The sequence below is a fragment of the Globicephala melas genome, chromosome 5 (assembly GCF_963455315.2).
Source record: "Globicephala melas chromosome 5, mGloMel1.2, whole genome shotgun sequence".
Classification (NCBI taxonomy): Eukaryota; Metazoa; Chordata; class Mammalia; order Artiodactyla; family Delphinidae; genus Globicephala; species Globicephala melas.
The window spans coordinates 63,335,437-63,360,361 of NC_083318.1; the positions used below are offsets into that span (position 1 = coordinate 63,335,437).

The window sequence follows — 24,925 nt, forward strand, 5'->3', positions numbered from 1 at the left end:
TATGTCCTGCCACTCCCTTCTGGCTTGCAGAGTTTCTGCTGAAAGATCAGCTGTTAACCTTATGGGGATTCCCTTGTATGTTATTTGTTGTTTTTACCTTGCTGCTTTTAATATTTTTTCTTTGTATTTAATTTTTGATAGTTTGATTAATATGTGTCCTGGCATGTTTCTCCTTGGATTTATCCTGTATGGGACTCTTTGTGTTCCTGGACTTGATTACCTATTTCCTCTCCCATATTTGGGAAGTTTTCAACCATAATCTCTTAAAATATTTTCTCAGTCCCTTTCTTTTTCTCTTCCTCTTCTGGGACCCCTGTAATTCGAATGTTGGTGCATTTAATCTTGTCCCAGAGGTCTCTGAGACTGTCCTCAATTCTTTACATTCTTTTTTCTTTATTCTGCTCTGCAGTAGTTATTTCCACTATTTTATCTTCCAGGTCACTTATCGGTTCTTCTGCCTCAGTTATTCTGCTATTGATTCCTTCTAGAAAATTTTTAATTTCATGTATTGTGTTGTTCATCATTGTTTGTTTGCTCTTTAGCTCTTCTAGGTCCTTGTTAAATGTTTCTTGTATTTTCTCCATTCTATTTTCAAGATTTTGGATCATCTTTACTATCATTACTCTGAATTCTTTTTCAGGTAGACTGCCTATTTCCTCTTCATTTGTTTAGTCTGGTGGATTTTTACCTCACTCCTTCATCTGCTGTGTGTTTCTCTGTCTTCTAATTTTGCTTAACTTACTGTGTTTGGGGTCTCCTTTTCGCAGGCTGCAAATTCGTAGTTCCCGTTGTTTTTGGTGTCTGTTCCCAGTGGCTAAGGTTGGAGCAGTGGGTTGTGTAGGCTTCCTGGTGGAGGGGACTAGTGCCTGTGTTCTGGTGGATGAGGCTGGATCTTGTCCTTCTGGTGGGCAGGTCCACATCTGGTGGTGTGTTTTGGGGTGTCTGTGGACTTATTATGATTTTAGGCAGCCTCTCTGCTAATGGGTGGGGTTGTGTTCCTGTCTTGCTAGTTGTTTGGCATAGGGTGTCCAGCACTGTAGCTTGCTGGTCGTTGAGTGAAGCTGGGTCTTGGCGTTGAGATGGAGATCTCTGGGAGATTTTGACCGTTTGATATTACGTGGAGCTGGGAGGTCTCTTGTGGACCAGTGTTCTGAAGTTGGCTCTCCCACCTCAGAGGCACAGCACTGACTCCTGGCTGGAACACCAAGAGCCTTTCATCCACACAGCTCAGAATAAAAGGGGGAAGGAAGGAAGGAAGGAAGGAAGGAAGGAAGGAAGGAAGGAAGGAAGGAAGGAAGGAAGGAAGGAAGGAAGGAAGGAAGGAAGGAAGGAAGGAAGGAAGGAAGGAAGGGAGGGAGGGAGGGAGGGAGGAAGGAAGGAAGGAGGGAAGGAAGGAAGGAAGGAAATAAAATAATTAAAATTAAAAATAATTATTAAGAAAAAAATTTTAGAAAGTTAAAAAAAAAAAAAGAGACGGACAGAACCCTAGGACAAATGGTGAAAGCAAAGCTATACAGACAAAACCACACACAGAAGCATACACATACACACTCACAAAAAGAGAAAAAGGTTAAAATATATATATATCGTTGCTCCCAAAGTCCACCGCCTCAATTTGGGATGATTTGTTGTCTATTTATGTATTCCACAGATGCAGGGTACATCATGTTGATTGAGGAGATTTAATCCGCTGCTCCTGAGGCTGCTGGGAGAGATTTCCCTTTCTCTTCTTTGTTCGCACAGCTCCCGGGGTTCAGCTTTGGATTTGGCCCCGCCTCTGCGTGTAGGTCGCCTGAGGGCGTCTGTCTGTTCTTCGCTCAGACGGGACGGGGTTAAAGGAGCAGCTGATTCGGAGGCTCTGGCTCACTCAGGCCAGGGGTGGGAGGGGCACGGAGTGCAGGACGAGCCTGCGGCAACTGAGGGCAGCGTGACGTTGCACCAGCCTGAGGCGCGCCTGCGCGTTCTCCCGGGACGTTGTCTCTGGATCACGGGACCATGGCAGTGGCGGGCTGCACATGCTCCTGGGAGAGGAGGTGTGGATAGTGCCCTGTGCTCGCACACAGGCTTCTTGGTGGCGGCGGCAGCAGCAGCCTTAGCGTCTCATGCCCGTCTCTGGGGTCCGCGCTGTTAGCCGCGGCTCGCGCCCGTCTGTGGAGCTCGTTTAGGCGGTGCTGCGAATCCCCTCTCCTCTCACACCCCGAAACAATGGTCTCTTGCCTCTTCAGCAGGTCCAGCCTTTTCCCCGGACTCCCTCCCGGCTAGCCGTGGCGCACTAACCCCCTTCGGGCTGTATTCACGCTGCCAGTCCTCTCCCTGGGATGCGACCGAAGCCCGAGTGTCAGCTCCCAGCCCCGCCCGTCCCGGCGGGTGAGCAGACAAGCCTCTCGGGCTGGTGAGTGTTGGTCGGCACTGATCCTCTGTGCGGGAATCTCTCCGCTTTGGCCTCCGCACCCCTGTTGCTGTGCTCTCCTCCGCGGCTCCGAAGCTTCTCCCCTCTGCCACCCGCAGTCTCCGCCCGCGAAGGGGCTTCCTAGTGTGTGGAAACGTTTTCTCCTTCACAGCTCCTTCCCAGAGGTGCATGTCCTGTCCGTATTCTTTTGTCTCTGTTTATTCTTTTCTCTTTTGCCCTACCCAGGTATGTGGGGAGTTTCTTGCCCTTTGGGAGGTCTGAGGTCTTCTGCCAGCGTTCAGTAGGTGTTCTGTAGGAGCTGTTCCACATGTAGATGTATTTCTGATGTATTTGTGGGGAGGTAGGTGATCTCCACACCTTACTCTTCCGCCATCTTGAAGGTGTCCCCCATTAAACACTCTTGATTTGTTTTGACGTAGTGGAACTTTGCTTTGGTAAATTGCTTAAAAATAAAACATTGTCCGTTTGCCAAAATAGGATGGGGAATAGAGATGATTTCCTGTTTCTCTGTAACAAATTTCAAGTAGAAAAATGTTTTGAACCCATAAGCAGAAAGGGAATTTCCAGGTACTTAGTTCACAGCTTTTTCTAATCAATATTTGGCTGTTTTTGCACTGTAATTAGTGTCATTCACCAAAGGGGATCTTGAGATGAGTTCAAAGAATTTAATTCTTTTAAAAATCTATTAAATGATTTACCTTTGATCCTATTTTATGAGCATCCAGAGCAAAAAGCTTCCTTCTGTGCAGTTTTCCTCACAACTACCAAATAATTAAGTTCTTTAGATGTGCTTTGTTGCATGGGTAGAGACAAGAAAAGCATTTGTTGTGGAGGAGTACTTGCCATTGAGCAGTGCTTTTTAAGTATACCGTCCAAGCATTGTTGGGACACGGGAGATTCATGCTATAGAACCCCCTGCTAGAAGTGTTTATGAAAAGGTGTTGGACAATCTCTTCCTAAGAAAATGGATCTACCTTTACCTCCACAGAGAGATTCCATAATTAAGATGTAACGGGGAAGAGGGTTAAGGGCATGGACTTTGAACCCAGACCACCTGGGTTCAAATCTCAACTCTGCCACTTAAACCTGTGAGTCCTTGAGCAACTGCTTGACCTCTCTTTGCCTTAATTTCTTCACCTATAAGCTGGAATCCTGATAGAGGTACTTACCTTCTGGTATTGTGCTTAAAATAGAGACAGGCACATAATTAGTACTACATTAAACCCCTCCTCAACTCCTACCCTAACACTGGGCTATTTTGGCAGCAGTTATATGAGGTACGACTGCCCTAAAGCACCTGAAAAAATAGAGCAGATATATATCTTCTAGTGTGAATTGAGGAAGGCTCTCCCCAAATGCACACAGCTAGAAGCTAGAGTTAAAAATGGTAGATAATCACTTTCAGAGCCCTAGCCCATATGTTTCCCTAGAGCAAACCACTTCCTTTCCAAACATGAATTTCAAGAGAAAAATAAATATTTATAGATAGCTGGAAGGAACTAAGGCTCCATATAAGGATATAAACTGATGCCTGTCTTTACCAGATGCCATATACCTGAAAGGACTATCTCTGAAACAAGTTTTTTTAACTACACAAAGCAAATTGTCAGTTTGCAGGGGGAAATGAAGATTTTAAAGTCGCTATTCTGTGTTAATCATGAGAGAGAGAGGAGAAAGTCAGGCTGTGGTTTATACTAAAAAGGAATTAAAATTAAAAACTGACTGCACTACCCTGGGCAAAGGAGCCCCTGTCTTATTCCCAGTTCTGTCACTGACAAGCTCTGTGATGTAACCTTGGGTGAAACCCTTAACCTCTGGGAGCTTCAATTCCCTCAGCTGTAAAATGACGGCATTGACCAAATGATCTATAAGATTTCTTACAGCTCAGACATCCTGTGATTTTATGAAATAAAGTAGATGTTAGATGTATATAGCAGGCAACAGAAACCAACTCTGAAACTGAAGCAGGAAAGAATCTTTTTGCAAGGATGTTACTGGTAGCTCACAGAATCAAAGGGAAGACTGGAGAATCAGGCTCAGGACCAAGGCAGTTTGGTGGGGGTAGGGAGATATTGGGGTGTCTAAAAGCAGGAATGACTCAGCAGCTGGAATGAAGAAGCTCAGATCTTTTTTTCCACCTTCATGTCGCTATAAATCAAAGTCCTAAGGAAGTGGGTCAAATTGGTCTAGCTCGGGTCATATGTCACCCCTTGCCCAATGGGAAAGAAACCATGATTTACAGTCTTGCCAAGACATCATTCAGTGGACGAGAGAGAATTCCTAAGAGGAAAGTCACATAAGGCCACGAAAGAAAGGTAATGACGACCATGCAGCTCTTCACTACAAATGTTGTGCCTGCCTTTGTAATATCACACACTGATATCACTTTTCTATGTGGAAATTGTTGGGTTATTTTCACAGTCCTTCTGAAAATAGACATGTCTTTGGAGGGAGATAATGGCCCCACAACAACGCTGTTGACACCCATCGTGAAATGTTGGGCAATGACACATGCTTGGCAAACAGCCTTAGCATGCCCCCAAGAGATTGTTCTGGGGGGAACATAAACAAGCCTGTGTTTTGTCTTCAATCAGTTTCTCTCTGCACGTCTCCTTGGAATTGAGGAGGAACGTTCCCAGATCCACCCAATAGTCATTTCCTCTTCTTCCATGTTTACAGAGCCCTGTTTTCATTCTGATGGTCAATTCCTCTCCCCTAAAGCAAATCTGAGTTCTTCTAAACTAGTCATAATGTTCCCAACCCCCTGTCCTGTCATTGGTGGGTTTAAGGGTGGGTCTGTGATCCAATTCTAGATGCTCTGACATGAGGAGAAATCTTCCCAGGAGGGGTCTTCTTATAAAGTTTCTTTACTCTTAAAAAGGATACTGTGGTGTAAGACTGTGCTGATGGCTGATGCTGTGGCATCACCATTGAATACAATCTCTTCTTGAAACCATAAGAGGGGAAGCCTGAAGGCAAAAGCCAACAAGTTGAAGGTGGCAGAGAGGAAAAGGAGGAAAGAACCTGCGTGCTCGATGATGTGAGTTCTTGAATTCACCAACTTGGGAAGCACCCTATTCAGAATTTCTATTAGGTAAGACAGTAATTTAATTTATCTTATAACTTCTGTCATTTTGATTTGGGCCTGCTATTATTTGCAGATGAAAGTACCTCAATTATAACCCTCAAAATGATATTCTTTCAATAAGCAATAAATTTATCTCCATATTTCTCTCTGGAAACAGCCTTAACTCTCAGGTGAAAAAATAACTCATCCAAAGAATTTTGTGAGTATTATTTTTTGCCACAATGTCCTGTTTTGCTCCATGCCCTTGCATGCACACTTCATCTTGTCCTTCAAATTATAGAAGCTTCTAGACTACCCTGTCTTTACTAAAGTACATGATTCCCAGTTCATAGAGGATTTTTAAATGCATCTTTTGTTGTCATATCTCTCAGTTAATCAATAACATACCTTATTTGGATTTTAAAAATGTAAGAACTTCCTTCCACTCATTATCCTAAGATTGCCACCCATCAGAATAGCACCAATAGTTGGAGATGGTTAAGAAAGATACAGACAGAAAAGAGAAGTAAAATAAAAAATAGAGAAGGAAGTAAGCAAAATCAGATCATGGGAATCAACTGTCAAAAAATTGATTCCAAGTCTTTATTCTACCATGTTTTACATGAAGGGAAAGAAATATAGTTGGGAGAGAGACAGACAGAGCTATCTTCTGACAGAGGGAGAAAGGAAGATGCAATTTATATGCTATTTATCCTTTGTAAAATTTGGTTTTATTAAATTTCGTGTAGGTACAAAAGTATATTTTAAAATATATGTAAGCTACATAGAATCATGACACAAAGACTCCCATATACCCACCACCAAGTTTATAACAGAACATGACAGTTGTGTTAGAAGTCCCTGGCATGTAGCTGCCCAGCCCCATCCCCTTCCCCATCGCCTTAGAGGTAACCACTGTGCTGAATTTACAGCCAACATCTGTCAAGCTCCATTGATGAGCATTGCGAGGGAGGAGCGGGTAGGGAGAAGTGAGTACCTGTCCCTGGGGATTCAGAAGCTGGAGAAGATGTGGTTCCAAGTCTCCTCACCATCTGGTGGGGAAACAGCCATGAGTACAATGGTTGTGGTGTGAGGCAGGATGGAGAAGTACTTTGCAAGAGGACTAAATGCTGGGAAAGCACAGAAAAGAGACATTATTCCAGCTGCGGTCAGCAGGGGCTGCTCCATGGACAAGGTAGCCTTTCTGCCTTTGAAGGGTGGAGAGGATTTCTACAGACGGAAGGAAAGATCAGATGTCACAGTCAGAAAGGAGGCAGAAGGAGCAAGGTGGTCTGGAGAATGACTGCTCCATTCAGGATGACTAAGGATGCAGGGGGCAGGGGGAAGAAGAAGTTACAACCAGGATGAAAGTAAAGTTTGAAGGGAATCCTTTGGGAAATGAAAATTCTTCTAGAAACCCAAGCTAGCAGCTATAAATTCGGGTGATGCTGTTTTCCCCACATAGAGATCCGAGGGGTGCCCTCCGTGCCTCTTCTCTCCGCCTTCTCCTGCCCCACCCTCACTCACACACCTGCATCAAATCATTGCCAAGTGCCACCAATTCTCCCCTCACATCCTCTCTCCCTCTCTCTCCCTCTTTCTACCAATCTAATTCCACCGTGTCTGCTCAGTGACTGAGCAACGCTGGCAGCCTCCCTGCCTGGTGCCGGGTTCCCTCCCCCTCCAGTCCACACCTGAACCCCTCTGCATGGAGTGCTGGGGTCCCGGCTGCTGAGAAGGACACAGAGGTCAAGGAGGTGAGTGTGGCTCACAGCTGGGAAGGGGAGCCTGTGGTGAGAGCCACAGACACACGACGACAAAGATATAAGTCATAGGGAAGGGGTGTGAGGTGGGTCAATGTCAGACGTGGAACCAGTTGAAAACCAGGATGGGCCAAAAGTCATGCTCAGCTGTGTAGACTGGAAGCCAGGCATCACACCAGGCACCCAGGAACACAGGGTCGTTTTTATTGGAGCCAGGCGGGCAGGGAGGCGAGCAGAACTGCGGGGCTGAGGGAGACATGCAGGACCAGCAATGCCGAGGCAGTTCCATCAGAGGCCTCCTCCGAAGGCAGGTTCACCCAGCCTCTTTGCACTCCCAGAAGAGAGGCCGCTGGTGTTCTCGGAGGGAGCCCTTTTCTCAGGCACCCCCTCCAAGGATCCTGCACCCTTTGCCCCATCTCCACCCCACAGTGCGAGTCCTGGGAGTAGCACCGGCTTTACAGACCTTGCCTGGAGCCAAATACTAGTCCAGAGATGGCAGGCAAACTGGTGAGCTTCCCTTGGCCTCAGCTTCCTCAGGGGTGATGACACCTAAGAGCAGTTGTGAGAGGAAATGAGTATACACGACTGTGCCTGATGCACAGGGAGGCTCCATAAATCGTTCTTCATCCAACAAATAGTTATTAAGCGCCTACTGTGAGCTGAGCATTCTACCAGCTGCCAGGGATAGTATGGTGAGCAGAACCAGTCTAGAGAAGGAGACAGACATTAATTAACAACCACAAAAACAATTGTAAGTGACCAATATGAAAAGGGCTATGAGGGCTGAGAACATGTACACGTGGGAGATTTGACTTCTACTGAGAGAACAGGAAAAGCCATCTTCCAGACCCTGCTCAAAAGTGGCCTTCCCAAGAAGCCCACCAGATTACCCCCACTGGCAATGGTTCTTTTGGCCTGTGAACTCTCAGCATGAAGCATGGAGCCTGCTAATGACACTCACCTTACCATTGCATCTAGTATTGTAACTAGCGGCATTCATATCCTGTCTCCTCCACCACATTGTAAGCTTGCTGTGGGCAGACAGCCCATAACACTACCTCTTTCAGTGCTTCACAGTTTCTGTTAAAGTCTAGTATTTTAATAAATAAGTGAAATTAGCTTCTAAAAGCTGCCACAATGTAACAGAACTTGAAGCTTAATTCATGCCTTTTGTAAGCCAAGTTGCCATTGATTTCCAAGTCATTTGTCAGATCCTAATAGGTGATATGCAAGGAAACAATAATTTGACTTCTCAGAAACTGTATATAAGGTCCATGCTTCAGAGAGTGTGACATCCCTCAATTCCTGCTGAAGCATCCCAGACCTGAGCCTGACTCACCTATTAATCAGGGATATACAAGTAAGAAAAAGTATGACTAGTAGAATAACATTTGCCAAATCCTCAATCCCTAAATTTTACAGGTAGAATCTCAGTTTGTGATCTAACAACAACAACAAAAAAAACTGGAGTACCAAAAAAACCTGTGTGCTGAAACATTCATTCCTGTTAGGTTGCTTAATGTTAAATCTGACCCTGCAGTTAAACTCTGAAAATCTACTCAGATAAGTAATTTTAACCATATAATGACATCAGGAGATTAAGTTCCACCTTAACTCTCAGAAGGTGTTTTCTTTTCCTTTTTAAAATTGAAGTATAGTTGGTTTACAATGTTGTGTTAATTTCTGCTGTACCGCAAAGTGATTCAGTTATACATATACATTCTTTTTGATATTCTTTTCCATTATGGGTTATCTCAGGATGTTGAATATAGTTCCCTGTGCTATCCAGTAGGACCTTGTTGTTTATCCATTCTATATATAATAGCTTACATCTGCTAACCCCAGGTTCCCACTCCATCCCTCCCCCACCCACTCCCCCTTGGCAACCACAAGTCTTTTCTCTATGTCTGTGAGTCTGTTTCTATTTCGTAGATAGATTCATTTGTGTCATATTTTGGATTCCACATAGAAGTGATATCATATGGTATTTGTCTCTCTGTCTGACTTACTTCGCTTAATATGATAATCTCTAGGTCTATCCATGTTGCTGTAAATGGCATTATTTCATTCTTTCTTAAGGCTGAGTAGTATTCCATTGTATATATACAGCACATCTTCTTTATCCATTCGTCTGCTGATGGACATTTAGATTGTTTCCATGTCTTGGCTATTGTGAATAGTGCTGCTATGAACATAGTGGTACATGTATCTTTTTTTTTCTTTTTCTTTTTTTAATTAGAGTATAGTTGCTTTACAATGTTGTATTGGTTTCTGCTGTACAACAAAGTGAATTAGCTATATGTATACATATATGCCCTTCCCCTTGAGCCTCCCTCCCACTCCCCTGTCCCACCCCTCTAGGTTATCACAGGCGTGCATGTATCTTTTTGAATTATAGTTTTGCCCGGATATATGCCCAGGAGTGGGATCGCTGGGTCATATGGTAGTTCTATTTTTAGTCTTTTGAGGACCCTCCATAATGTTTTCCACAGTGGCTGCACCAACTTACTTTCCCACCAACAGTGTAGGAGGGTTCCCTTTCCTCTACACCCTCCCCAGCATTTATTATTTGTAGAATTTTTAGTGATGGCCATTCTGATCAGTGTGAGGTGATATCTCATTGTACTTTTGATTTGCATTTCTCTAATACAGTAAGTTCCCTACATACAAACAAGGTCCCTTCCAAGAGCATATTCATAAGTCCAATTTGTTCGTAAGTCCAACAAAGTTAGCCTAAGTACCCAACTAACACAATCGGCTATATACCACTGCTTTTACGCTTGCTTCTGGACATCCTGGGCTTGAAATAATGATACTGTACTCTATACAGTACTGTACACAAAAGCACAACCACTTGTAGAGGATGCATACACGTGACAAGGTATGACAGACACATGAATTTACATGATTGGACATGCGAACACATGTTCGCATCTCTGAAAGTTCGCAACTTGAAGGTTCATATGTAGGGGACGTACTGTAATTAGCAATGTTGAGCATCTTTTCATGTGCCTGTTGGCCATCTGTATGTCTTCTTTGGAGAAATGTCTATTTAGGTCTTCTGCTCATTTTTCGATTGGGTTGTTTGTTTTTCTCTTGTTGAGTTGTATGAGCTTGTATATTTTGGAAATTAGGCCTTGTTCATCTCATCATTTGCAAATATTTTCTCCCATTCCATAGGTTGTTTTTTCATTTTGTTTATGTTTCTTTTGCTGTACAAAAGCTTGTAAGTTTCATTAGATCCCATTTGTTTATTTTTGTTTTTATTTCTATTGCCTTGGGAGACTGACCTAAGAAAACATTGGTAAAATTTATGTCAGAGAATGTTTTGCCTATGTTCTCTTCTAGGAATTTTATGGTGTCATGTCTTATGTTTAAGTCTTTTAGCCATTTTGTGTTTATTTTTGTGCATAGTGTGAGAGTGTATTCTAACTTCATTGATTTACATGCAGCTATCCAACTTTCCCAGCACCACTTGCTGAAGAGACTGTCTTTTTCCCATTGTGTATTCTTACCTCCTTTGTCAAAGATTATTGGCCATAGGTGTGTGGGTTTACTTCTGAGCTCTCTATTCTGTCCCATTGATGCATATGTCTGTTTTTGTGCCAATACCACACTGTTTTGATTACTGTAGCTTTGTAGTATTGTCTGAAGTATGAGAGGGTTATGCCTCCTGCTTTGGTTTTTTTTTTTTTTTTCCCCCCCTCAAGATTGCTTTGGCAATTTGGGGTCTTTTATTGTTCCATATAAATTTTAGGATTATTTGTTCTAGTTCTGTGAAAACTGTCATGGGTATTTGATAGGGATCACATTAAATCTGTAGATTGCTTTGGGTAGTAAGGCCATTTTAACAATATTAATTCTTTGGAAAGTATTTTTCAATGTTAAGAACTATCCTCTTTTTTATATTTGATTTTACTGTAGTTAATAACTATAATTATTCTTGACATCAATGATAGCTATGAAAAGATGAAAGCCAAAGGAAACAGAGGAAACATGTTGTTATTAGATTTAAACATTCAAGTATTTCACTTAAATTCATTTTATTTTGGTGTTTTGAATTTTTTTTAAACATCCCAGTGCCAAAAGGAAGGAAGGCTTTACACATGCAAGCAAATGTATAAACAAACAACCCAGGTCCTCTTAAGCAATTTGCCAAATAGAAACAATCCATCTATATAAGAAAACACATCAAATCAGGATCTGCAATGTGGGCCAGTGAGAGAAAGGATTTGCATCCTCAACTCTGTTTTTGGTTCCTCAAAATCAAAATCTTGGGACTAGTGTAAGCTGTATAATGATGGATAAACAAAGAGAGTAAGTGTTCTCTTGCTTTTTCCATGGGTTTCATTAGCTTGTTTTCCATGACTCATAATGCCTTCCTGAAAAAAACTCTTGTGCCTTTGATCTCCTGGGTCAAATGAGTGCTGTTGAGTTAGTTTCCATCAACCAGTCAGCACTCCTACTGGTTCCTATTGTGCATCCTCAGCCAGACCAACTATTACCAGTTAACTCATTCCCAGAATAGAATTATGAATACTCTTCAGAAGGGTTCAGTCCAAATCGCCCAGAGGAATTCATATGGATAGTCTGAAGATTTAAAAAAAGGCAAATATTATTCACACAAAAATGTTGTTGACCTGAAAATAATTAGTGGAAAAAAATTTTAAACCGTTTATTAAAACTATGTCTTATAAGAACATGAAAAACTTCCTAAAGTCACTGATTAAGGGCTCTTTCCAATCCTTTGTTATGCCATGGAGCCTCCTTTATATCCCCAAGTAGACAGTGTGGTTAGTGGTAATAAACTTCTCAGCCTAGGTCCCAGGAAACCTGGGGTCTCCTCCAACCTTTGCCACTATATTTTTTTGGCTTATTTCCCACTTATATAAAATAAAAGTGAAAGTGTTCACGCAAGTTTCTTTTGGTTACAGGAGTCCATGATTCTATTAGAGAGACACAGAAGTTGAGATTTATCCATTCACTCAATACTTATGTCCACTAAATATTTATTGGACATCTATTACATGCTAGGCAACATGTCCTCTGAATGAGGGGTCTCCCCATAATGCTCCCCAAGTCCCTTATGGGTACCTCCATCATGGTACTTGACACTCAGTTGGAATTAGGGATTCCCTAATCTGATTCCTCCACTGATGGACTGCATGTTATTTTGCCAATGAGTAGCAGAATTCTTGGTACACAGTAGGTGCTCCAAAAGCATTTGGTAAAAGGACAGAGGAAAGCTCTTCACGTGCAAGCTTGAGCATCCGAGAATGAGGACCAGAATGAGAAATATCAAGCATAATAGCCAGTAACATTTCATTAAAACAATTATATGATGACATTATATTCTCCCTAGGAATGTCTGAGCCAACAGCAGACCCTGATTGCACTAAAGACCCAAGCACAAAGACCTGCCTCTCTCTAGTCCTGAAGACAAAGTGTTCCTTGGCACATAGTTTCCAGTTTGATGTATTGGGCCACCTATGCTGGATCCCTTTGGTTGTCTCTCCAGATCTGCCCTCCCCTTTTGTCCACTTTGCCTGGTGCTCTGGGAGGCCAATCTATATGAACTGTCTCAATCAGCGCCAGTGTCCTCTGGCTCTGGTTGGGTTTGGCCAATGGGGAGTACTGGACATTGGGAAAAAAGGAGAACAGCCAAGTTAGGATATTCATTCTCTCTCCTCAGGGCAACCACAGGCTGTTGTGTCCATGACCAAATGCCACAGCTCCTATCAGTCAGCCCTCCCCACATATTCCTTCTGTGTGTGTATGTGTGTGCTTCTGTCTTTGTCTCTCTGAGTTCCTTGTCCCTTTAGTCTTAGGGACAGTAGCAGTGCCCCCAGTTACTAGTCCTAGGATGCTACACTGTCCTTTTTTGGTTTCCCCACATCCTGGCTTAATAGGCCCTTTATGAAACTCTCCCCAAATTATTCAATATGAGTATACCATCAGTTTCCTGCCAGGACCCAAATATTATAAACAGTAAATGATCTAGTCTATTACCACCAAGCATAATAAAAGAATACCAAGAAATGCTAGTTTCCCTTCTTGTCCCTGTTATAATTTTTATACCCCCTGCAGTGGTTATCAGTAGTGCCTTTAACAAAATAGCTATTTAATAAATATTTGTTGAATGAAAGAAAAAGACACTAAGACACTTCTGATCACAGTTTTGTATTCAAATACATGGTAATCAATGTGCATTAATCTAGGTTATCAAGTATTAAATTTAGAGAAGTTTTTATTTCAGTAGTTGAAAGTCAGTGAGTAGTTCTGCTTTACAAATTTACATTCTCTCTTTTCTCATGTTCCAAGTGAAATAATGATTAGCCTACTGGACTTATGACTCAACCCCAGGAAACAGTACCAAGAGATGAGCAGACATCTCAGGGCACATGTTGTTCAACAAACTAAGAGATTAGTTTACTGGTCCTTCCTAGACCTTGGAGGAAACAGTGATTTTATTTCATGCCATCTAATTCATATGAACTGATTTTGCAAGTTCATCACTTTCTATCACCTACACCCGGATAGAAATGCAGTTTGGGGAAAACTATACCTCCTTGGATCTATTCACGTTTATAATGAATAGTCAAATCGTCAATAAATCTGAAGCATCACTCACCGTGTATATTGATCTTGCTGATGCGCCGTGGAAGTAACTTCTAGTTCTGGTATTGGAGGAAGCACGTCCTTGACATGAGCCATAGGCAGCCTCTGCATGGTCTCTGCTGTTTAAGAAGGAGAGCGGTTCTAGTCTGTATTTAGTCAAGAGCAATGTGAAAGTAGACACAGTATATTCCAATGTAGTAAGAGAACCATGCCTTCCACCTAGACAGGACTTTGGAAGTTTCCATGACTTACTAAATTTCCTGCCTGCAACTCTGACACTCTTTTTTTTTTTTTCATTAGTCATCAGTTTTATACACATCAGTGTATACATGTCAATCCCAATCGCCCAATTCATCACACCACCATCCCCACCCCCCAGCGGCTTTCACCCTTGGTGTCCATACATTTGTTCTCAACATCTGTGTCTCATTTCTGCCCAGCAAACCGGTTCATCTGTACCATTTTTCTAGGTTCCACATACATGCATTAATATACGATATTTGTTTTTCTCTTTCTGACTTACTTCACTCTGTATGACAGTCTCTAGATCCATCCACGTCTCAACAAATGACCCAATTTCGTTCCTTCTTATGGCTGAGTAATATTCCATTGTATATATGTGTATATGTGTATATATGATTTATGTCAAAGAGTGTTCTCCCTATGTTTTCCTCTAAGAGTTTTATAGTGTCTGGTCTTACATTTAGGTCTCAAATCCATTTTCAGTTCATTTTTGTGTATGGTGTTAGGGAGTGTTCTAATTTCATTTTTTTACATGTAGCTGTCCAGTTTTCCCAGCACCACTTATTGAAGAGACTGTCTTTTCTCCATTGTATATCCTTGCCTCCTTTGTCATAGATTAGTTGACCATAGGTGCGTGGGTTTATCTCTGGGCTTCTATCTTGTTCCATTGATCTATGTTTCTGTTTTTGTGCCAGTACCATACTTTCTTGATTACTGTAGCTTTATAGTATAGTCTGAAGTCAGGGAGTCTGATTCCTCCAGCTCCATTTTTTTCCCTTAAGACTGCTTTGCTATTCGGGGTTGTTTGTGTCTCCATACAAATTTTAAGATTTTTTGTTCTAGTTCTGTAAAAAATGCCATTGGTAATTTGATAGGGATTGGATTGAATCTGTAGATTGCTTTGGGTAGTATAGTCATTTTCACAATATTGATTCTTCCAATCCAAAAACATGGTATATCTCTCCATCTGTTGGTATGACCTTTAATTTCTTTTATCAGTGTCCTATAGTTTTCTGCATACAGGTCTTTTGTCTCCCTAGGTAGATTTATTCCTAGGTATTTTATTCTTTTTGTTGCAATGGTAAATGGGAGTGTTTCCATAATTTCTCTTTCATATTTTTCATCATTAGTGTATAGGAATGCAAGAGATTTCTGTGCATTAATTTTGTATCCTACAAATTTACCAAATTCATTGATTAGCTCTAGTAGTTTTCTGGTGGCATTTTTAGAATTCTCTATGTATAGTATTATGTCATCTGCAAACAGTGACAGTTTTACTTCTTCTTTTCCAATTTGTATTCCTTTTATTTCTTTTTCTTCTCTGACTGCCGTGGCTAGGACTTCCAAAACTCTGTTGAATAATAGCAGTGAGAATGGACATCCTTGTTTGTTCCTGATCTTAGAGGAAATGCTTTCAGTTTTTCACCGTTGAGAATGATGTTTGCTGTGGGTTTGTCATTTATGGTTTTTATTATGTTGAGGTATGTTCCCTCTGTGCCACTTTCTGGAGAGTTTTTATCATAAATGGGTGTTGAATTTTGTCAAAAGCTTTTTCTGCATCTATTGAGATGATCATATGGTTTTTATTCTTCAATTTGTTAATATGGTATATCACATTGATTGATTTGCGTATATTGAAGAATCCTTGCATCCCTGGGATAAATCCCAATTGATCATGGTGTATGATCCTTTTAATGTGTTGTTGGATTCTGTTTGCTAGTATTTTGTGGAGGATTTTTGCATCTATATTCATCAGTGATATTGGTCTGTAATTTTCTTTTTTTGTAGTATCTTTGTCTGGTTTTGGTATCAGGGCGATGGTGGCCTTGTAGAATGAGTTTGGGAGTGTTCCTTCCTCTGCAGTTTTTGGAAGAGTTTGAGAAGGATGGGTGTTAGCTGTTCTCTAAATGTTTGATAGAATTCACCTCTGAAGCCATCTGGTCCTGGACTTTTGTTTGTTGGAAAACTTTTTAATCACAGTTTCAATTTCATTACTTGTGATTGCTCTGTTCATATTTTCTATTTCTTCCTGGTTCAGTCTTGGAAGGTTATACCTTTCTAACAATTTGTCCATTTCTTTCAGGTTGTCCATTTTATTGGCATAGAGTTGCTTGTAGTAGTCTCTTAGGATGCTTTGTATTTCTGTGGTGTCTTGTAACTTCTCCTTTTTCATTTCTAATTTTATTGATTTGAGTCCTCTCCCTCCTTTTCTGGATGAGTCTGGCTAATGGTTTATCAATTTTGTTTATCTTCTCAAAGAACCAACTTTGCTATTGTTTTCTTTGTTTCTATTTCATTTATTTCTGCTCTGATCTTTATGATTTCTTTACTTCTACTAACTTTGGGTTTTGTTTGTTCTTCTTTCTCTAGTTCCTTTAGGTTTAAAGTTAAATTGTTTACTTGAGATTTTTCTTGTTTCTTGAGGTAGGCTTGTAGAGCTATAAACTTCCCTCTTAGAATTGCTTTTGCTGCATCCCATAGGTTTTGGATCGTCGTGTTTTCATTGTCATTTGTCTCTAGGTATTTTTTGATTTCCTCTTTGATTTCTTCAGTGATCTCTTGGTTGTTTAGTAACATATTGTTTAGCCTCCATATGTTTGTGTTTTTTACATTTTTTTCCCTGTAATTCATTTCTAATCTCATAATGTTGTGGTCAGAAAAGATGCTTGATATGATTTCAGTTTTCTTAGATTTACTGAGGCTTGATTTGTGACCCAAGATGTGATCTATCCTGTAAAATGTTCTGTGCACACTTGAGAAGAAAGTGTAATCTGCTGTGTTTGGATGGAATGTCCTATAAATATCAATTAAACCTATCTGGTCTATTGTGTCATTTACAGCTTCTTTTTCCTTATTTATTTTCATTTTGGATGATCTGTCCATTGGTGTAAGTGAGATGTTAAAGTCCCCCAGTATTATTGTGTTACTGTTGATTTCCTCTTTTATAGCTGTTAGCAGTTGCGTTATGTATTGAGGTGCTCCTATGTTGGGTGCATATATATTTATAATTGTTATATCTTCTTGGATTGATCCCGTGATCATTATGTAGTGTCCTTCCTTGTCTCTTGTAACATTCTTTATTTTAAAGTCTACTTTACCTGATATAAGTATTGCTACTCCAGCTTTCTTTTGATTTCCATTGGCATGGAATATCTTTTCCCATCCCCTCATTTTCAGTCTGTATGTGTCCCTAGGTCTGGAGTGGGTCTCTTGTAGACAGCATATATATGGGTCTTGTTTTTGTATCCATTCAGCAAGCCTGTGTCTTTTGGTTGGAGCATTTAATCCATTCACTTTTAAGGTAATTATCGATATGTATGTGCCTATGACCATATTCTTAATGGTTTTGGGTTTGTTTTTGTAAGTCCTTTTCTTCTCTTGTGTTTCCCACTTACAGAAGTTCCTTTAGCATTTGTTGTAGAGCTGGTTTGGTGGTGCTGAATTCTCCTAGCTTTTGCTTATCTGTAAAGCTTTTGATTTCTCCATCGAATCTGAATGAGATCCTTGCCAGGTAGAGTAATCTAGGTTGTAGGTTCTTCCCTTTCATCACTTTAAGTATATCATGCCACTCCCTTCTGGCTTGTAGAGTTTCTGCTGAGAAATCAGCTGTTAACCTTATGGGACTTCCCTTGTATGTTATTTGTCATTTTTCCCTTGCTGCTTTAAATAATTTTTCTTTAATTTTTGCCAGTTTGATTACTATGTATCTCAGCATGTTTCTCCTTGGGTTTATCCTGTATGGGACTCGCTGTGCTTCCTGGACTTGGGTGGCTATTTCGTTTCCCATGTTAGGGAAGTTTTCAACTATAATCACTTCAAATATTTTCTCTGGTCCTTTCTCTCTCTCTTCTCCTTCTGGGACCCCTATAATGTGAATGTTGTTATGTTTAATGTTTTCCCAGAGGTCTCTTAGGCTGTCTTCATTTCTTTTCATTCTTTTGTCTTTATTCTGTTCCGCAGCTGTGAATTCCACCATTCTGTCTTCCGGGTCACTTATCCATTCTTCTGCCTCAGTTATTCTGCTATTGATTCCTTCTAGTGTAGTTTTCATTTCAGTTATTGTATTGTTCATCTCTGTTTGTTTGTTTTTTAATTTTTCTAGGTCTTTGTTAAACATTTCTTGGATCTTCTCCATCTTTGCCTCCATTCTTTATGAGGTCCTGTATCATCTTCACTATCATTATTCTGAATTCTTTTTCTGGAAGGTTGCCTATCTCCACGTCATTTAGTTGTTTTTCTGGGGTTTTATCTAGTTCCTTCATCTGGTACATAGCCCTCTGCCTTTTCATCTTGTCTATCTTTCTGTGAATGTGGTTTTTGTTTCACAGGCTGCAGGATTGTAGTTCTTCTTGCTTCTGCTGTCTGCCCTCTCAACTCTGAAACTTTTGACCCATTTCTCTCAACTCTGTATCTATCCTTTAGTTGTTTTTCTGGGGTTTTATCTTGTTCCTTCATCTGGTACATAGCCCTCTGCCTTTTCATCTTGTCTATCTTTCTGTGAATGTGGTTTTTGTTTCACAGGCTGCAGGATTGTAGTTCTTCTTGCTTCTGCTGTCTGCCCTCTCAACTCTGAAACTTTTGACCCATTTCTCTCAACTCTGTATCTATCCTTTCAATTCCTCCTCTCCCATCTCCTTCTGAGCACAAGACCTGCAGTATAGTTAAGGTGGAGCAAAGTCAAGAAAAAATTTAAGGTACAATGTCAAGTAGCAAGAAAAGAATTTTAGTTTGGAAAGTACAAACATTTCCTTCTTTGCATATTGTTGAAATATGTCCCTAAGAATAATATTAATAAATAACATCTTTGATTTCAGGGACAATTTTACCAAAAAGCAAGGTTACAAATTAGATGAACTCTAACCTGTCTTCCTTTGCTATGACTCTGTGACTTTATAAAACTCTTCTAATATTATCTTCAACTGACTTCAAATAGAAGGTAAAACTTGATGTCCATGGCTCAATGGTATCTCTTTTATTCCACTGGGGTCCTGGGTCTTGCTTTTCTAGTCTTTATATTGAAACTTGTGTTCTACATAATACACGTGGTTTTTTGCTTCACAGATGTCTCTACTTTTTATACAAAGCCCTGAACATGGATGGAAATGAGGTGACCTCTAATTTAAAGAGAAATTTGTGTAGTTGCTTCTTAAGAATAGATATCAGAAAGGAAGATTTAAGTATAATCAAGAATATGATGCTTTTTTTCCTAGAAGATTATTAAACACTGGTGTAGTTTACCAAAAGGGAAATCCTGTCAAAGCTTCTGTCAGAATGTTATTCCTTTAATTAGAAAAAAATTTTTGATAAGAAAAACTTATTTTCTGGACTTAATTTTCTGTATAAGGAATACATTCACCTGATTAAAAATTTTTAAACTATGAAGGGATATTCAGTGAATATTCCTTTTTACCCCATCTCCCAGGCAATCACTTCCCACCATTTCACATAGTTCTTTCCCTTCTAGATAGTTAGATAGATAGATAGTTAGATAGATGATAAATTTATACTTTAATATATGTGTTATTAAAATTTTGTTTTTGTTCTTCTTTACACAATTGGTAGAATACCATACATATATATCATGAATGATATATCTTAGGGATCTTTCCACATAAGTGCTTCCTCTTTCCTTTTTACAACTTCCTGGTATTCCACAGTATGGATGTAACACCATGTCTTTGAACAGCCTAGATGGTGTCTGCTTAGATGGTGTCTAATCATTTTTGATCTTATAAATACACAAGCAGTAAACATTGTATAGATGCCATTTCTCTCCTATGTGAGTAAATCTATAGGATAAATTCCTAGAAATAGAATTGCTGGCTCAAAGGGCTTATACATTTGTAACTTTGATAGTTATTGCCAAATTACCTATCATGGAAGTTGCACCAATTTTGCTGCTCAGTTTACCTTAGTAAAGTATGAGAGTACCTCTTGCCCCTTGCCATAGAGTGTAACGTCAAACTTCTGGACTTTTGCCAATCTGATAGATGAAAGTGGCATCTCAGTGTAGCTTCAACTTGCTTTCCCACCTGAATGAAGCTCCATGAGAGCAGAAATCTTTATTTTGTTTGGTTCACTGCTGTGTCTCCTATACCCAAGTGACCAATATTATTGGCACATAGTAAACAACAATAAAAAAAGTTTTTTTTAAGAATTTGGTCTGAGTGAGACCAAACAACCTTTCATATGTTTAAGAACTATTTGTATTTCCTTTTTCTGTAAACAGTCCATTCTTGTCCTTTACCCATTTGCCTACTAGGTTATGATCTTTTCTTCATCAACTATTAGAAGCTCTTTACATACTAGGAAAGGTTGCTTATCTGTGATGAACTACAAATAACTTTCCCCCAATTGCTTTTGCTGTGTACATTCTTTTTCATAGGGTCAAATTTATTAGTGTTTTAGCTGAGTTTTGTGTCATGATTAGTTCTGCGTTAATTGTAAATGAATTCTACCATTGTTTCCTCTATTACTTTTGTGGTTTCATGTTTTCATTAAAATCACTGATCTGAATGGAATTTACTCCAGTATTAGTGTGGGCTCTGGATTAAGTAAATTTTTTTTCCTAGATGATTATTCAGTTGTTCCAACATCATTCATTCAGTATTTCTTTGTTTCCCTACTGATTTGATATGCCATTTTCATCATTTACTAAAGTCCTGAACTTTCTAATGTTTCATTGGGTATTTTTATCTAGTCTGTACCAGTACCATAATGGAATGGATACTTCTGTTTATTCTTCTATGTCCATTTTTTTCCTGTCTACTATTGACAGTTTATTTTTCATTGGGATATGGATATGAACTTGTTTATTTATTGACTTAGGGAAAATTGGCATCTTTTTATATTCATCTTACTTTCAAGAACATTATATACTATTCCTTTTCTTCAAGTCATTTTTATGTCTCTCAGGAGCATTTTTCTGAAGTTTTCTTCAGAAAGATCATGCACATTTCTTATGAAGTTTATTCCTAATTACTTTATTTTCTGCAGCTGTTTTAAATGCAGTATATCTTCTAACTGGTTGTTGTTTAAATATATAAATGTTGTTTGACTTTTTATATTAATTTTGTACCCTGCCCCTTACTGAACTTTTCAAAGATGTTTTTAGGGAATTAGATTTTTTGGGTACATATCATCTGCAAAATAAGTGATCATTTTACTTATCCTTTCCAACTTGTGAACCTTGTGGTTCTGCCTCTTATCTAATTGTGTTGACTAGTACTTCTAGGATAACTGTAGATAAAGTGGCAATAGTGAACATTCTTGAACATTTCTGGCTTTAGCTAAGCATGCTTTCAGTATTTCCCTACTAAGCATGATTCTGAGTTTTTGTTTGAGACAGATATATTTTATGATATTATGGAAGTACCTATTTATCTTATTTTTATTAGGTGTTTTTATGAAGAATGGGTATTGTATTTTGTCAAATACATTTTTTTTCATTTTTAACAACTTTATTGATATCTTTGACATATAAAAATAGTAGTTATATAAGGTATACATACAACTTGATATTTTGATATATGCATACATTGTGAAAAGATCACCACAATAAAGCTAAATAACTTATCCGTCACCTCCACATAGTTACCATTGTGTGTGTGTGTGTGTTGAGAAAATTTAATTTAAAATCTATCCTTTTAGCAGATTTCAAGTATACAATACAGATTAAATAACACTTATACAAAATACCCAATTGTTTATACTTAGCATTATATCTTCCTTACTTTGTCTAAATTTTATACATTTTGCTTTTTGTGTGTGGTTTCTGGATTTTTAATTTAGATTTTACTATATGAATTATGCTGTCTGTAATTTAGTCTTAGGTGTTTTGATTGTTAGGTAAATTGTTTTTAATTTTACTAGTTTTACTAAAGGTTTACAAAATCCCTACAGCTATTGCTGTGAAATGACCTAAGCCAATCTAACCATGCACAACCCTTAGGTTATTATCAGTAGATAAAATCAACCACCAAAAAGTTTGAGCATGGGTAGTCTCACCAGGAGAAATTTTTCCTCACATACAGGCACTTATTAGGTATTTGTTAGACAGTAGAGAGAGGGCAAGGACACAGCTTGGAAAACCTGCTGTATAGGCTTGATGTGAGTCCATGCTCCCTGTCACTTGGGCTTCACAGCTCACTTGGGGAGGCCAGGACATGCTCCAGAGGTAGGACTTGGTTAGGCTTGCAGTTGGCATCATGCAGCCAGGGACCTGTGCAAGGAGTTGGACGATTCCTAAAGTAGAGGTTACAGTGTTGGCTGGGTTCTCATACCCCATTAGTACAGCCATGGAGCATTTTTCTACAGTATTTTATCCAGCTAACAAATCTTGAATGCCTCTAATTTCAACAATGAACATACAATTCGGACTTTGATTACCACTAATTTTACTAATGAAAACTCATTTCTAATATTCACATTCTACTTAGCAAAGTCTCTGATTGATAGCTCAGACCCTTGTGGTGTGCTTAATATTTAACTGTAACATCATATTATCTATGCTGAAATGTTTTAAATCAATTGAATATAGCATAACAGCTATATTTGTCTTTTAAAAATTAGAAGTAAATTTGTAGAATAAATAATGAGAAAAGTAGGTCTTCTAAGTCTTCTTCTTTTGTGCATATAATCAAATACATTTTTATCATCTATAGAAATGATCCAACAATCGTTCCCTTAGATCTGTTAATACGATGAGTGATATTAATAGATCTCCTAATGCTGAACTGTTCTTGTATTCGTGGAATAAGCCCCACTTGATCATAGGAGTGTGTGTATGTATGTATACATATTTTTTTAAACTGTGCTACTGGATTCTTTTGCTAATATTTGTTGAGGATTTTTGCATAGATAGATATAAGTAAGATTGATACTTTCATTTTAGACAATCTTTCTTGGGCTTGAATATAAATGTTTATTTCATAAATAGACGTAGGAAACATCCTTTTTTTCTATGGTCTATAACAGTTAAAATACCACTGGAAATATCTGTTGTTTAGAAATTGTTAAAATTCCACTGTGTACTGCTCTTCCTGTTATTTTTTGAGAGATAACTGACAAATTTTCTGTTTCTTCTATGACAATGGTTTTGTTTAGATTTTCTGTTCTTCTGATGTGAGGTTTTGTAAGTTTTCTCAGAAGAGTATCCGTCTTAACTAGACATTTTAAAAATTAAGGTAGCAACTCCTCTTTAAGGGAATTAGATGCCTTTTTGAGGCCATGTCCAGCAGACACAGAGGGCCCTTTCATTCCTATAGAAATGCTAAAATCACCACCAAAGTCCACATTTTTTCCTATGGAGCCTTTAGCTGTAAAGAGTAAATGACAAAGCTTTCCTGACTGATTAGAGCAAAGGTGGGAAAACAAGACCAGTCTTTCCATTTTTATTTTATTGTCAGTAAGGCCCAACCGCACCTATGAGACTAGATCTATCAACCTTATCTGTGTCACACTGAAAGTTCCCAGGCGTCTGTGATTTTTGTCCTCTGAAATCTGTGCTTTTCAAGGGTGGCTGTAGCAAGCAGGATCTCAAACAGCCCCCAGATTCCCACCCCTGGTGTACATGGCCACCCTCGTGACTCCCTTCCCTTGAGCATGGGCAGAGCGGTAAATAGCATCTCATTCTGGTGACTAGGTTACACTAAGATGAAGAGCTGTTGCAGGCGTAATTAACATCCCAAATCAGTTGATTTTGAGAGAGACTATCCTGGGTGGGTCTGACTTAAAGAGGTGAAAGCTTTTAATAGAGAGACTGGGCCCTCCCTGGGGTCAGAGAGCATCCCTCCCTGGGCTCAGGAAGCATGCCGCCATGTCTGCACTGTCTATGGAAAGGGTCATGTAGCAGGGGTCTGCAGCTGGCCTCTAGGACATGAGAGTGGCCTCTGACTGAGAGCCAGTTAAGAAACCAGGGCCTTCAGTCTACAGCCTCTAAGGAAGGAATTCTGCCAACAACCTGAACCAGCTTGGAAGGAGAGCCTCCAGATGAGAACACAGGCCAGCTCACATCTTGATTTCAAGCTTGTGAGTCCCTGAGATCCAGCAAAGTTTTTCCCAAATTTCTCACCCAAAGAAACTGTGAGATAATGAACATGTGTTGTTTTAAGCCCCTAAGGTTGTGGTAATTTGTTACACACAATAGAAAATGAATAAAGTGATCAACAGAGCCTTGGCTTGAAAATCCCCAGAGGTAGTAATTTAAAATGCAGGTTCTAGGACCCTGCCCCAGATCTACTGAATTACAATCTCCTTTCATAAAGGCCCAGGAGCCTTTGATGGTTAATTCTGATGCACATTAAAGCTTCAGACTGAATTTACCATTGCGAATAATTGTTTAGACATCCTTGACAAAGCATCTTTTTTTTTAACTTTTTATCTTATATTGGAGTATAGTTGATTAACAATGTTGTATTAGTTTTGGGTGTACAGCAAAGTGATTCTGTTATACATATACATGTATCTATTCTTTTTCAAATTCTTTTCCCATTTAGGTTGTTACCAAATATTGAGCAGAGTTCCCTGTGCTATACAGTAGGTCCTTGTTGGTTATCTATTTTAAATATAGCAGTGTGTACATGTCAATCCCAAACTCCCTAACTATCCCTTCCCACAACCCCTCCTCCCTGACAAAACATCTCATAACCTTCCAGAATTTGAGATTTGGAGATAATTCTTTTTAAAGTTTAAAATCTCAAAAGAGCCTATTCATGAAACCAAATAATTATCAAAGAAAATTAACAGAGCTCTTTTGGTTGGAAAGCCAAACTGCTCATCATTTGCTTATTCATTAGGTTTGCTGACGTTTTATAGTATGGTATA

The 24,925-nt window shown here is 39.4% G+C and overlaps 1 protein-coding gene across 1 annotated transcript in view; it reads right to left on the reverse strand.

Moving 5' to 3' along the window:
- Positions 1–11,717: 11,717 nt before the first annotated feature.
- Positions 11,718–24,925, reverse strand: part of TMEM156 (transmembrane protein 156) — a 50,519-nt gene continuing 37,311 nt past the window's right edge. Inside the window, 2 exon segments of the mRNA XM_070045527.1 lie at positions 11,718–11,830; positions 13,872–13,977. Of these exon segments, the coding sequence (XP_069901628.1) occupies positions 11,818–11,830; positions 13,872–13,977 (119 nt within the window). The 3' untranslated portion in view covers positions 11,718–11,817.